This window comes from Medicago truncatula, chromosome 1 (genome assembly GCF_003473485.1).
Source record: "Medicago truncatula cultivar Jemalong A17 chromosome 1, MtrunA17r5.0-ANR, whole genome shotgun sequence".
Lineage (NCBI taxonomy): Eukaryota > Viridiplantae > Streptophyta > Magnoliopsida > Fabales > Fabaceae > Medicago > Medicago truncatula.
This window is the reverse complement of record NC_053042.1, coordinates 3,085,502-3,100,246: the sequence shown is the minus strand read 5'-3', so window position 1 is coordinate 3,100,246 and position 14,745 is coordinate 3,085,502. Positions and strand designations below refer to the sequence as shown.

The window sequence follows — 14,745 nt, the reverse complement described above, 5'->3', positions numbered from 1 at the left end:
CTTCAAAAGTTTATGCTAAACTTTTCTATAAAGATATTCTAGTTATTACATTTAAAATTTATAAATAAATCATCTATTTCCCTTTCATATCCCTCTGATATTACATTGGAGCTAATTTATGCCCTTCTCTCTATTTCCCCTAACAAAAAAATTTAGAAATAAATAGTGGCTTGGTATAATTCCCTGTATATGAAATATGAAATATGGAATACAAAAGAATGTACTTTCTCTGGACTGTTATATATTACCATCAACACTGTGTACAAGAGACACCAATTCAACATCCTTGGTTTCTGAAGCGTCGTCAATAGCAATCACCTTTGAATCCACATTTTCTTTTGGAAGAAGAATGAAAGAGTTAGGATCAACTCTAGGCACCAAAAACAGCATGCAAAGTGGAGTGAGTCTTAAAATATTCCGAATCAAAATCGCTAACCAAAGATTATCAAACTTTGTTCTTGTAATCTTTAGTACATGAAGTACAAATCCACCACCCCATGATGATGAAAGAAGTCCAGCATTATCAATTGACATTAATAGAGCAAAGAATGTTCCTTCAATGCCAGATGGACAAAGCTTTGAGCTGAGTACAAGCATAGGCATCCACTTTAGTCTACTAGTCATTTGAGCAATGCTTTCGACAATCACAACAAAGACGTAGTCCGGTATACCAAACTTCAGGTTCAATCTCATGACCAAAATTAGATCAAACATCCCTGATAGACCATAGAGCAACTGAGTCCAAAAGAGTAAGTCTCTGAATGCGTAATCCTTTAGAGCGTATTGGTATAGTATTGCGCCTAAAAGGGAACCAATTGAACTGATTGAAAATATGAAACCTATACTCTCCTGTGGAAGAAAATGCAAGACAAAGGTTACTGGTATTCTATGATATTATCTTCTACTGAACAAAATTATATGACAAGAGAAATACTACATAGTTTTTTCTTTCAACTTGGGCCAAATATAAAAGATATTGTCATCCTCTAAGATTTTTTATCAAGCATTGTAGAACAATGAAATTAGGCCCTCTTTGTATAAACAGCTTAATTAAGCGCTTATGTGTAAGCTATTTCTATAACTAAAGATAAAATAAAATCAACTATTTTCATAAGCTAGCATGGAGAGCTTATTGAAAGAAGCTGAATATAGCTTATGAACATGTCAAAAGTTTTTTCCATAAGCTCTCCCAATTCCCAAGCAGTCTCAAAGTGTTTATGTCGGTAGATAATTTCAAATAAACCAATCCAAACAGACTCTTAATCACAAGGACTTAACATCTTATTTATCCTTATGACAGGGGGAAGCCATGACAGCCGCAAATATATATATGATACTAGGCTAAGTTATGTCATATGTACTTTTTCCAAGTGGCTACGCGTGGGCCTGTTAAGCAGAGGTCTGCAAGTTCGTACCGTGCATTCCATAATTTTTAACTTCCCTAATGTTTTCTTCTGTAAGTACAAAAAATAAGATCCAAAAAAGAAAAAATATCATACTCGAACACGTAACATTTGGTGAAAAGATTGCTGCTAAATCATTGTGCCAAAACCAACTTCCAGTGAACTTGGCTATAAATATTTACATATATGTATGTATATGTTTTGCCAACTCAATATTTTTTTTGTCAAGCTCCGCCACTGCCATGAAATAAATCCATGTTATTCCACCAACATTTGTCCACGTTCTAGTCCTGAACATGAGTGTGTTGAGATCCCACATCGAGATATGGCCAAAGTAGCATTTATACGACAAATAGCCCTCACTTTACATGTTCGTTTTATAATGTTGAGTTAGGCCTTAAGCCTAAATTATAAGAGTAATGAGAGAACTATCTATGTGTCATGAATACAAAAGACATTTGGCTCATTTCTTTCATTTCTCTATGCTCTCTTTTGAAGGACAATAATCAAATTTTGACTCGAAATAAAGCTCTTGGAGTACATGGAAATGGGACTTCTTCCTTCTAACTCACTTGATGCAAAACAAATGTCTGATTACGATGTTGAATTTGAAATCAATTGTCTTCTTGTTTTGCATCAAATGATAGAGGGAAAATATTTCCACCACAGCAGACATGAGAATTACATGAAGTTTAGATTGGAAAATGCATCCAACCCACTACCTTCACAAATATTGCACCACTTGTCCATATTGGGGAAGATGAAATGCATACATGACTTGTTAAAAATCTTAACACTGATCAATATGCCTAATCAAATACCTGTGAGAAAGATGGGCCATCCTTTGAGTCTGTATACCAATAAAACATTCCTTCAAGGATATTCAAACTCAGTGCAAAGGATAAATACATGTATAGACAAGGCCTCCATACATCTTGATTCTTCAATGTAGTCCACATAGCCTTGCCGGCATCCACAAAATTTTGGCTCACCTAGAGAATTGAAAAATCAGATTATGTGAGCATTAGAACCTTGGAAATTACCATAAGCAAGTTATACTTATATAGTAAGATCGTAAAACACGTGTGATTTCACAGTATGAGAATGCGATCTTGTGCACAATCCAGATCGCAGGGAAAGAGTAAGATCGTAAAATCCGTACAATCTTACAAGTTATATTGTGATTTCGATGACATTGTTAATATACCTGTCTGTAAGAGAAGTTTTGTATACGAGGCTCATCAAGCAGAAAGCCGACCAAAATCATAAGTCCAGCTGGGATAGTCATCAAACCAAACACCCCCTATGAGAAAAAATCTATCAGATTACAAAAAAAAGAAATTAATGAAGTACATTTAAGACAAGGAATTTTTTTCCAAGTTTTAGGAAGAAAAGAAAAATCAAGAGGCTAACCATAGGGCCTATAAGGTGAACAAAGATGCCACTAATAGAGAATCCTAATAGTGCGCCAATAGAAGAACTAAAGGCACATAAACTTTGCATGTCAGAAGCAAGGGAAGGATGAGAGATACTGTTCTGTGCAACACATGCATCAATGGTCACATCTGCTATCGCCACTCCAGCACTCCCTGCTGTTAATGCCAAAATTGCCAACACAAGATGAAGGTTTTCATGGAATGATAACAAAAGCATGGCAGTTGCTCCTAATAAACCTGCAACCATCAATGAGGGACAAAAATTCAGACTACTATATTAGTGAGGCGGTTTATAAATCTCTTCATCAATTCTTGTAGGAAGCATTGATCTGTGATAAAAGATGATATTAATCCACATCCACTATAAGAAACATATGTAATTCAAGCCTTCTCATTTATAACCCTTCTAAGTTTGTCTCAAGAAAATCTAACTTCACTGATGCTTAATACACATTGCATAAAAACAAAAGTAAAATTTCATCTTCCTAGAGACTGTGTTCCTTCTATCCTTGTGATCTAGGCTGGGACATCAAGGTTGTAGATGTCTCAATGATTGCAATGTGACCACAATTGAAGCTACATTTGACTACATGAGACCTAGATCAAGTGTACTGAATAACTGTGACCATTGTTCCATAACATCTTTGGAAGCCAAAGGAGATAATGAACCCATTTTCAGCATTCAGTTAAACTACGCCTGCCCCCTTAGATCCTAATTTGTTTACCCCATCCACCCAAAAGAAAAAGCACCAAAAGTAATAGTTATGAGCAGGGTTGTGGTCATGTCTTAGTTCTTCATATTGTAGAGAATCACAGTTAAACGCAACCTGAACCGCGGCCTAGTAGATATCAAAACCCTTTGACGAAGAGGCCAATCTCCCATGGTATCTAAGTGCAATTGATTAAGTTCACCATCAACTCCTATCGTGTTAAGAGTCTCACATCTGATAAGAGGTGACCTGAAAAAATGGTTATAAGAGGGAGACATCCATCACCTTACAGCCCGATTAATACAAGGTTGACTTAGGTCTAACCCGAATATTATGATATCGAGCTTCAACCCTATAAACTGCGCTTACAACTCACTAAACTAACACTTCAGCATCCATTGAAGTTCCTTTAAATTTTATAAACATAAAGAAGTTTACAATTTATAAAGAATGCACAAAGAAACATAAAATCTACAATATTTTGTCTAACAAAAATAATCAAAATTCCCATCTAGAACATAAATTGAGCTAACTATCTTAATATATCCTACACATTTGACCAAGATCAGAAAGAAAGAAAACATACCAGCAAAAATGAAATAAGGTTTTCTACGGTATCCAAAAATAGGAAGAACATCAGTAAGAAGACCCCATAAAGGCTTAACAATCCAAGGAATAGATGTAATTCCAGCATAAACCTGTGCTTCAGAAGGTTGAACTTTCTGAACATCTTTCATATAATATTTTGTTCCAACACCAGCAAGAGCACCACCTAAACCTTGACTTATTCCATAAACAACAACAACTCCAAAAACAAAACTCCAATGCATTTCTCTTGATAGCATTTTAAACCATTCACTTGGAATACAAAAACACTTCCATATCCTAACACCCTTTGACTTTCTTTCTTCATTTTGTTGCTTAGATTCTGGAATTGAATCTTCTTGATTCTCTTCTTCTTGCATTGTTATACTTGTTATTTTTGACAAAAAAAATAAAAAATAATAGTACTAAGCTTGAAAGAAAACTATTTAAAAAAATTGTTTTTTGTTTTTGTGTTTCTCATGGTGTGAATCTAGTACTACCCTTTCAAGGATTGAAATCATTTTTTTGTGATTTGAGTTTCAGCAAAGAATGAAAACAAGGATTTTACAAAGTAAACGATGAGCAAGACAAAGAGTTATATTGAAGTTAATTTTATGGATCTCTCTCTCTATCCTTATTATATTTAATTTATATTAATAATTAATGCAGATGAATGTTAACATTTTCCTAAGGCCACAAATTAACAAAATTAAATATAAAAATATGTGTATTGAATGTAAATATAAGGAAACAAATTTATATTATTTTCTTGTCAAAAAAAAATTATATTATTTCATTAGATATTAATTTAAATCAACAATATACAGCAATACATCAATAAAAAATTCATTTTAAAAAAAAAAAAATTATAGATTTTTGTTTGAACGTCCAATTTGTCTTTATACATTTTTTTAAAAACTTTAATTAATTGTATATAAAACAAGTCAATTATATTTGTGTAAAAATAAAAAATAAAAGTCGTGCATTATGTATAAATTTATTTTTACTATTTAATTATGAATTTTACTATAAAATTAAATGTGAAAGGAAATGGGTTATTGATTTCAATTTTCATGATGAAAAAAAAAATTATGTATATTGCAAAATTAATTAATTTATGCACATTAGACATTAATAAAACATGGTAAAAGAAAAAATGTATGGATGAAAATGGATGGATGCCACTTGCCTCAAAGACTTTGGGTTATGAAATCTTGAAGGAAGTAAGTGAGGGAATGGGTAAATCAAAATGGATGAGACAGACAGCTGTTGTAAGGTTTTGGATAACTGAGTACAGACAAACGTAAACAGGTCGTTCGATGATGTTTCCTAAGTCTCACAATTCAAATGGAAATTATGTGTGACATCATCATCTTGAGGGTGAGTATACTTTTTATTTTTTGTTAATTTTTTATTTTTCATAAAAAGATTTCTATTATACATAAATTCTATGGTAACATAATCATCACTTTACTCCATGAATATCTAACGAATAGTCGTAATAGTTTTTCAATCTATCAAAATTTTAAAATAGTTTCTAATTGTAACTCTGTTGGTCAAAACAGTGTCTGACGCTAAAATAATTTTTCAATGCTCACATAACACTTTTCATATAAAGATCGATATGACAATAAGTAAGTAAATTGAATGATTAATATGACAGTATTAATGAATGAATGCTTCAACATTATGGACATTTTGACTAATGAATTGCACAATCACTTACTATTTTAAATTTGGGAAATGTTAACTAGTGCCTCAGAACAATGGTCTTAAATAGTAATTTTTTATGAAAGTTTGTTTAATCAATGCATTGGAAATCGAAAAATTTGACATTTTTAAAGAACAATTACTTAATTTAGCATGCTTAAAGAGTGCCCCGGGGGCACTCTTTAACAAGACCCTTTAAATTTTTATACATTGAAGGACTATTGTGACTACTCATTGCACATTCAGTAATGAAAGTGATTATTACCCGGTTAACAATCATTTTTATGAAATAAAGAGTCATTGATCGACTTTTATATTTAGGAAACATCATTTTTATTTTTATTTTTACATTTTATTGAAATGATATTCAATATTAACTAGTTTCAGTAATAAAAAGACTGGTGCTAGTCACACCCAAAAAAAAAAAAACAAGTTACATCCCAGAATGACTAATATACCCTTTAACTAAAATAAAAATTTAAAATTAACTAAATTTACATTAACGTAAATTGAACATAAATAAACTTAATTTACATTAACCTAAATTGAACATAAGTAAACTTAATTTACATTAACCTAGATTGAACGTAAGTAAACTGAATTTATAAACTTAATTTACATTAACCTAGATTGAACGTAAATAAACTTAATTTACATTAACCTAGATTGAACATAAGTAAACTTAATTTACATTAACCTAGATTGAACGTAAGTAAACTTACTTAATTTACATTAACCTAGATTGAACGTAAGTAAACTGAATTTACACTAACCTCTTATATACATACGTAAACTAAATTTACATTAACCTAAATTGAACATAAGTAAACTTAATTTACATTAACCTAGATTGAACGTAAGTAAACTGAATTTACACTAACCTAAATTGAACATACGTAAACTTGAATTTACATTAACCTACATATGTAAACTACACTAACCCCTTTTATATACATACACGTAAACTTAATTTACACTAACATCTCAATTAAAATCAAATTGACAGGCATATCTCATACCAAAACAAACAATAAATAAATAGAAACTCATCGAAAATGAAATTCATGAAATTCATTAACCTTTATGAATATAGTACAGATCAATAACAAAGATGTTGATTCAGATATTGGTTGCACATCTATGGTAATTTGTGGATGAAAGGATATAAGGGTTCAGAATGATCATAAAAGATGAGTTTTTAAAAATTTACATGAAGAGGGCAATTTTAATATTATTGTAAAATTTTAAATAAATTTAGATGTAACTTGTTTTTTTTGGGGTGTGACTAGTACCGGTCTAATAAAAATTAAAAAAGAAAAAATTTATTTTGCTGACACTTTTGATAAATGATATTTAATTATTATACGGCTTAAAAATGTACTAGTTTTCTTCCTTTATGTTTCACATGTCAATATTTGTCTTTCTTTTCAAGTGGGGGTATTCCTCGGTTTCTTCTGTCTACTAATCATATATGGTGAACGATCTATATTACCTTTTCATCTTCAACTTTGCTTAAAATAAAAATATATGTTTTTTTTGTTTGGGTTGTGAAAATGTGACTTTTGTGTTTGATGGAGAAATTTCGTGACCGACAATTTTTTGAAGGTAGGGCTGCGATCGAGAGTGAAAATGAGAGAAAACTATCATATGAGGACGTCAGTGAATAAATCTATAGGTTTTTTTTTTGAGAGAAAATGTGAACAAATGCCATCACTAGGAATCAAAATCTATAGGTTATTAACAATGATCACGTAGTTCCTCTGAACATAGCTTAGTTGGCAGAAACATGTATTGTTATATGTAGGGGTTGGCTGAGGTTTGAACCTCTGACACCCCACTTATTCACCTTAAAAAAGGTAAATTCTAGTCACTAGATTATTTGACAAAAAAAAAAAAACATCATGTAAGTATAAAAGTTCCTCTAAAAAAATGTAAGTATAAAAGTTTTGGACCGTTATAATATCACAACAACTAATCATACATGTGATTTTAAAAGTAATTACTATAAAAGTTAAATATTTTTATTGATTTTATTTTTATGATTGATTGATAATATAACAATTCATTAGTCATTACATCAGTACCCCTCCAAAAAAAAATTCCCTTTACTAGTAGTGTATAAAAGTTAAATTCGTTAATAAATTGTAAAGATCATAAAATATATTGAAGAATGATGTCTCATTTATAATATATCACCTCACAAAAATCACATAATCCATAATTCCATATTACCCCTGGAGAAAGAGAAAAAAAACACAGCTTTCCAAAAATAAATTAAAACAATTTAGTCTATGAACTAATATCCATCACTCAACCGTCTTTAAAACGATAATGTGGACAGTTTAGTTACTTTACGTGAGAAATTGTATAAGAAAAATTAATAAGGGACAAATTTATCTTGAGTTATGGAAGATCTCTATAGATGTGGTATCATAGTATTTTGGATTTTCAAGTTGTAATTGTTAGTGTAAATATCTTTTGAGTTTATTGCTACTATTGAGATTTATATATTTTTTAAATTATTAATTAAAGTGACAATGTTGATCATTTTATAATTTTTCTCGAGAGAATTTAACCTTTGTCTATGGAGATTACAAGATCAAACTCTTATCACTAAGTCGGCACTTTATTAGTACCATAGTGTTAGTAATTTTTTTTTTTTTTTTTTAAAGAGTGTTAGTAATGTTATGTAATATGTATTTTGAATTTGATGATATGAGTGAAAGCTAAATTTAATATTACAAAAAAAAAAAAAAAAAATCTATTAAATCCATCACAAAATACGAAAATACCAAATTTGGTCCCTAACAAAGCAAAAAAAAATAAAAATAGTTGGGTAAATTTTTTGACAAGTTTATGTGGGACTTTGTAACATCCCAAAATACTTTAAATGTCGCCAACTGAAGATGCTCATTGAACATGCATTATGCACCGACAATTACTCCCCAGCCTCGTCAACATCATGTGTCACATGCCCACCAACTTCCGCTTGATTCATCACCCAACCACATCATACTCGGATAGGTATGCCCTAATACCATTTGTAACATTCCATGCTTTAGTTGATCATAGGTTTTTTTGTGCCAAAAATCGACTGAACTCATCTGCTACGCAGCTCTACTTATCTGTCTAGCTCTATTTATTTTGTTTAATGGAAGTTTTTTCATTTCTTCATCCTTATGAGAAGGAAATATAAGAGCCTGAAACCCCATCATGGTACACAATGGCATGTTCCAAAATAAATAAAGTTTCCATACAAAATTAAATAAAAAATAGTTTGTAAAACACAGTTAGTATTTTGATTACATCAAGAAAATTAAATGAAATTAACCATTTTTCTTAATATATGTTTAATTAGTTACTTTTACTTATATAATTGAGTCCGGGTGGAGTGAACTATAAGCATCCTATTATCAATGAGCAAATTTCTTCAACTTCAATATGACATATTAATCAAATAGCAGCAGTAACAGTAACAGTAACAACAGTAATTTTCACACAACCATACCTTTAAGTTAAATCCATAATATTCCTCACATCACCTTTGAATGAACAAACATGTCTTTAACAATACCCTTGTTTGTTATGCATCAATGAAGCAACCTCTTTTTTCAAATCCACACTCTCAAGGTAAAAGGGTCATGAGTAATACAAAGTTCCTTCACCCAAAAATTAGAAACAATCATCTACATAACCCCTTTCTTGTCCCTTGATTTTTCTTTTTTCTCTATGTTATTCCCTTGGTAGAGAAAAAAGAATGGTGGTTGAACAACTCTTATTATAGGAAGTTGTTGAAGAGTTATGTGCATGACTAACCTGCATTTAAAGAATTTCATTAAGCATAATTGTAGGAAGTTGTTGAAGAGTTCGAGTTGCTTCTGACTCATCAATCTCCGTTTCAAACTGCGGTCAACATATCCACATGCATATATCCAATTAGCAACCTCGTTTTTCGTTTCCACATCCACCTTGTCGCAGTTTGAATTTATCAGTATCCGCTGAAAATCGTTTTTGTCAACTACAAACTGTGATTCTCCAAAGCCAAGCGAGAGAATCAATGAGAAAGGGTTCTCTCGTTGAGCATTGGCTTCAGGGATCTCTTTGGTTTTGATGCCATGTACTCTCTTTAATATCCTCTCTAGCAACAACCAGCGATAGGAATCAAAATCTCTCTTCCAGGTGAATTTGGAAGGTGGCTCAAATCTTCATTTGCTTTATTGTACAAAGTCTTCTGAACATAGAAGATCATATAACATTGTGAAGCTCTTACCGTTGCCTCATCAACCTTCGTTATCCAAGCATCGTCACATCGATACCATTGCTTCCTTAACCGTACAAAAGTAACATAATGGCCAGACTCGAGCGTCCCCGAATGTGTCACCACTGCGAATATCTCGAACTTGGAAAATGTATCTGATTCATCGCCTCCAAAATTAAAAATTCGATTTCCATATTTGGCTCTGAGGATAGAAGAGGACAAATATGGAGTCATGTCCAAGGAGAATGGAAATTGTAGGTAGCGGTCAATCTTTCTCGATAACTTCTTAACGAAAGAATGCTCAAATCGTTTTACATGCAAAGTAAGTACCAAAGGGAGTTTACTAATAGACATTTGTTTCAATGCATTCTGCCTCTCCTTACAATTTTGGCAGTAAAGTTTCTGATCTGACCCTAGCTTCTCTGGCCGAGTGAACAAATCCAAACAACCGAGAAGTGTCGACATGTTGTCATCCGCATTTTGTTTGGTAAGTTTTTTACCCTTTTCGGTCAAAGATATATTGATATCGAGATTAAGTGAAATGTCCAAAAAAGGGTCATAGGTTGTTGAGGTGAATCCACAGGCCATACATGTAACTTCTGATCTCAATTGTCCATAGAACACTCTATGAGCAATGCATTGACAGTCACCACCATTGCCTGTATAAAGCAATAATTATGCATCATGTATTTGAGTAAAACATAATAACCGCTTCTTGTTAGTCATTTCTTTATTTTTCATACAAAAGACATATCAACAATGTTTTCACGACAATGAAAAAGTTCAGAATGAATATTTAATGCTAAAATTGTTAATATGTAACATTTACATTGCATCAATATGATTTTTTTGTATGGTAGAACAATATGTAAACAGCTATAGCTGTCATAAATCATAACATAGACAGTGCCACGGTGCATATGAGACAACAAAATTGCAGAAGAAAAACCCAGTATCAAAATTTCAATACCTTTGCTTCCATTCTTTGTTATGCCCTCTTTCTCATGAATTGCATCTAACATTGAAATGAAAAACTCGTGAGCATCCTGCTGTTCGTAACTCGCTAAATTTGCTGAATGCTGCCACCAGCTTGAAACAAAAACAAAAAGTTTCACCATTTAAAAGAAACAGGAATTCGAGGACCAAAGCAAAGCAACATAGTAAGGTCCTAATCCAAAGCCATACAAATTTTGGGTTTAAATCCAATCTCATTAAAAAGTTAGGTTTCAATTGAAGTTGTTCCAGCCAACTAGCTACAATTTCATATAAACAAATCAGCAACTTCAAACTTTTCACGAAAAGCATCAAGCTAGAGTCGACAACAAATGTGCTTGGTTACCAAAAGCTTCATCAAAAAACGCTAATTTTGTCACTTCGGTCATACCAAAAGGCATATTTTCATGATAATCAATTCGCTCGATGAAGCAACAAGTTTCCTGTTTTCAATACTTACTCAAACCAATTCATCTCCAGCTCATTGAATATCACAATCAGAATCACTCGAAGTTAAGTAATTTCACAAATGAAGCAATTTCTCTTATCATGATCATTTAAAACACAACACAACAGAGGAAGATTGGATCCCTTTGATAAATATTAGCCACTACTATCATGAGACAAAAAGCTATAAGGAAATGTAATGACATAAAGAACAATGGCAGACCTGTAGAGAAACTGAGCAGGGCTATAAGGATTTCGATCACCGGAATACATAGCTGAAAAAACAGTATTGATATCACAAATCAAACACAACCGTTCCGTCGTTCTTCTTTTACAATCTTCCAAACTATGTCCACCACTCAAGAAATAGTCCCTGAATGGAGGTGCATGTAGCAATGCTTGCAACACAGAATTCATAAAACAAGTACTACCTAAACTGTTCAAGCCCCTCAAACCTTCAGGAAAACAAGATTTTCCCCTCAGATCTTTGGTTTCAAATCTAAACTTAGATTCATTTTGCAAATACAATCCAACCCCAGAAACCAATCTCCTTCTCTTAATCAACCTCTGACCAATACTCTCATTTCCAACAACACCATTTGGCAAAACCATTGAATGTTTAGCCATAACAAATTGATCAAAATCAGGGTCATAAATTTGATCACAACACACCCCACAGTAAAGTTCACACCTTTCTACATCAACAAACAAATCATGACCATTTTCAGTTTGAATATGCAAAAGGGTATGATCCAAACAACAGAATGAAGAACAAATCAAACATAAAAAAACCCTCTTTTCACACCCATTACAAAAACTGCATCTGAGTATTCTTAAATTTGGTTTTTTCAAACTAGTTCTACCAATTGGAGAAGTTACAAGTAGCTTTTGAATGGCTTTGTAGCCATTGAAACCATGTTTAAGCTTGTAATCTGAAAGATGGTTGCATGGTTCAGGGTTTGTGTGTAAAGGGTTTCTTTGAAACATCATAAATATGGAATTTTTGTCACAAATTGAATGGTTGAAAACAAAGACAGAATATGATTGTTGAAGAACCTTAAAGTGATGTTATTGTCTTCTTTGAATAAAGATGAAAAAAGCAAGAAAACAAGAACAATTGAAAGGACAGAAAGAAATAAGGTTTTTACTTTTGATTATTAAGTTATATGGTTTTGAAGATGATCATGATTCATATAGATATATATAATAATAATAAAAAGGTATATTAAACAAAAAAATGCATAAGCATGCTTGAAACAATAATAGATGTTTCTTACTTTTTTCTGAGAAATAATCAATCAATATACAACAAAGTCTTGAGGGAAGACCCTAAAGAAAATTGTATCAAGTTTCACTTTTTTCTATTAATTAAAAAACTAGTAAAAAATATTAAAAGAGATAAATGAGACCGACTCATTAACATTGAGTCATTAGACTTTTTTTTTTTTTTTAGCAAGCCATTGAGTCATTAGTCTTGATCATATATAATTATTATAAATTATAATAATAGTTAATAATATAATAATATGGTGAAGTTTTCTCTATAAAAAAAATATGGTGAAGTTTTTGTAACGTGTATTACTCACAATATATGAATATTATTTCTCCGTAAAACTGAACTTAAAATGTTAATATTATTCATTTGGTATTGAATTTGAATATAGATGTTGCATATATTTCAAGTGTTTAACACTTCGTTTAAGAAAAAATAGAAAGGTTAAATTTTTTTTCAATTTAAGCAAGTATTAAGGTTGAATACAATATTAAGAATAAGTTAATAAGAATCTTATTAATGTGTTTTTGAATAACTTTTGATGTAATCAATTTTGTTATTTTTTTTTTTCAATATGTATTGAATTATGTGAATTCTTTTTTAGTGCAATGTGTTTTTCTGGTAAAAAAATAATAAAATAAAATATTATCAGAAATGAAACAGGGAATGAAATTCCAGAGGAATCTGATCTCAGTTGAATGATGGTAAGCAAAGTGTAGTTACGTGTCTTTTCTTCCTAGTTCCTAGGTTTGTTAGTTTTAGTCATGTTGCTCTGCTGGCTGTTCAAAGTATTTGGATCATTTTTATTTCAAAAAATCTATTAACACCCCACTTTTTCTAACCCCTAAATCTCCAATAAAAATAAATAAACTAGGCGTCTTAGTAATCACGGAAGTGTTAAATAAATAATTATACCCCTAATTTTATGCCTGTTATTTAGGACCATAGGTGCCTCATAATAATGTGTAGTACTACTTTAGTGGACTAGTGTACTTTCTATTTACTATAGTTGTTTTAAGTAAGTTTGCACGACATCATTGTCTCCTAACTGCTGTTCCTTCCTACCAGTCTCATCTTTTGTCACAACAAAAGAACCGTTTGTGTCTTTGACGTCATTCCAAAATAAAATGGTTAATTGATATTGAGGCAAATATTTAAGTACAACGAACTTATTGTTTTTTCATCTTTCCATATTAGTATCTCTTGTGACTTTTCAATGTTTCATATGCAATTTCAAATATATTTCTCTTTAATAATATTAGTTTTTCTTTTTGGGTTTCAATTATCTTCTAAATAATATTTTAGATGATTATGTTGAAGAGACTAATGTATTGCTTTACTACACGTGCTTATATTTGTGTCTAACTTTTTGTTTAATTAGTAAAAATGTGTTGACATCAACAACAAAAAAAGAGTATAAATACGTTGGATTTACCGAACATAGATATACTAACATTATACATATGACATTATGCATTGGTCATAGATATAGATGCTTACAAAGGAAAGGGGCCATCATGAACTGTCTTGACCTAAAGTCACTCGAGCGCACAGACTATACACGGTTCATGCTGGACAGCAAATAAAAAGGTTCATAAAATAAAATAGACTTTTTAAAAAAAAAAAAAAAAAAAAAAAAAAAACATTGATGTTAATTTTCTAGAAACGTATTAGGGTATGATTCACATTAACCGATAAAAACAAGTCTTCAAACGGGGATTTTTTTTTTCTTTCTCACAACCATATCTTAACAAGTTAAGATCCTCTCCATTTTTCACCTTTTCTATTTGTTTCATTGCCAAAGTTTTAATGTCTTTAATTTAAAAAGCAATTGACATTTTCATTTTATGTAGAAAATCAAGAGGATCTCAACCCGTGACCTGGCCTATGATAGCTCCTTCAACAGTCATGCAACATGAACACAACTCAA

General features: G+C 31.3%; 2 protein-coding genes across 4 annotated transcripts; both read right to left on the bottom strand.

Annotated features, from left to right (window-relative positions):
- Position 1: 1 nt before the first annotated feature.
- On the bottom strand, positions 2-4,759 carry LOC11442227 (probable folate-biopterin transporter 2). The gene is made up of 5 exons (XM_003588830.4): positions 4,136-4,759; positions 2,817-3,076; positions 2,611-2,706; positions 2,225-2,395; positions 2-849 (listed from the first exon to the last, which is right to left on the bottom strand). Exons 1-5 carry the CDS (start codon positions 4,512-4,514, stop codon positions 238-240), a joined length of 1,518 nt encoding a protein of 505 aa, XP_003588878.1. The 5' UTR covers positions 4,515-4,759; the 3' UTR covers positions 2-237.
- A 3,926-nt stretch (positions 4,760-8,685) lies between these two features.
- Positions 8,686-12,865, bottom strand: LOC11442228 (ubiquitin C-terminal hydrolase 22). Of its 3 annotated transcripts, none has more exons than XR_005645377.1 (4): positions 11,766-12,865; positions 11,073-11,191; positions 9,353-10,761; positions 8,686-9,044 (listed from the first exon to the last, which is right to left on the bottom strand). XR_005645377.1 is itself a non-coding variant. In XM_024775282.2 (3 exons), the coding sequence occupies exons 1-3, from the start codon at positions 12,530-12,532 to the stop codon at positions 9,983-9,985; spliced, it is 1,665 nt and encodes a 554-aa protein (XP_024631050.1). In that variant the 5' UTR covers positions 12,533-12,865; the 3' UTR covers positions 9,084-9,982. The 3 variants fall into 3 exon arrangements, 1 of the variants encoding a protein (XP_024631050.1); XR_005645378.1 differs by having other exon boundaries at positions 8,686-8,875; XM_024775282.2 differs by lacking the exon at positions 8,686-9,044 and having other exon boundaries at positions 9,084-10,761.
- Positions 12,866-14,745: the final 1,880 nt, after the last annotated feature.

Bases quoted from the DNA above. Each gene is read 5' to 3' on its own strand.
- LOC11442228 (XM_024775282.2), bottom strand. From the start codon at position 12,532: ATGATGTTTCAAAGAAACCCTTTACACACAAACCCTGAACCATGCAAC. The intron at 11,192-11,765 runs GTCTGCCATTGT...TTTTGTTTCAAG, and splicing joins CCTGCTCAGTTTCTCTACAG to CTGGTGGCAGCATTCAGCAA. The intron at 10,762-11,072 runs GTATTGAAATTT...TGCTTTATACAG, and splicing joins AACAAAGAATGGAAGCAAAG to GCAATGGTGGTGACTGTCAA.
- LOC11442227 (XM_003588830.4), bottom strand. From the start codon at position 4,514: ATGCAAGAAGAAGAGAATCAAGAAGATTCAATTCCAGAATCTAAGCAA. The intron at 3,077-4,135 runs GTATGTTTTCTT...TGATGGTTGCAG, and splicing joins ACCTTATTTCATTTTTGCTG to GTTTATTAGGAGCAACTGCC. The intron at 2,707-2,816 runs GTTAGCCTCTTG...TTTTTCTCATAG, and splicing joins TTCACCTTATAGGCCCTATG to GGGGTGTTTGGTTTGATGAC.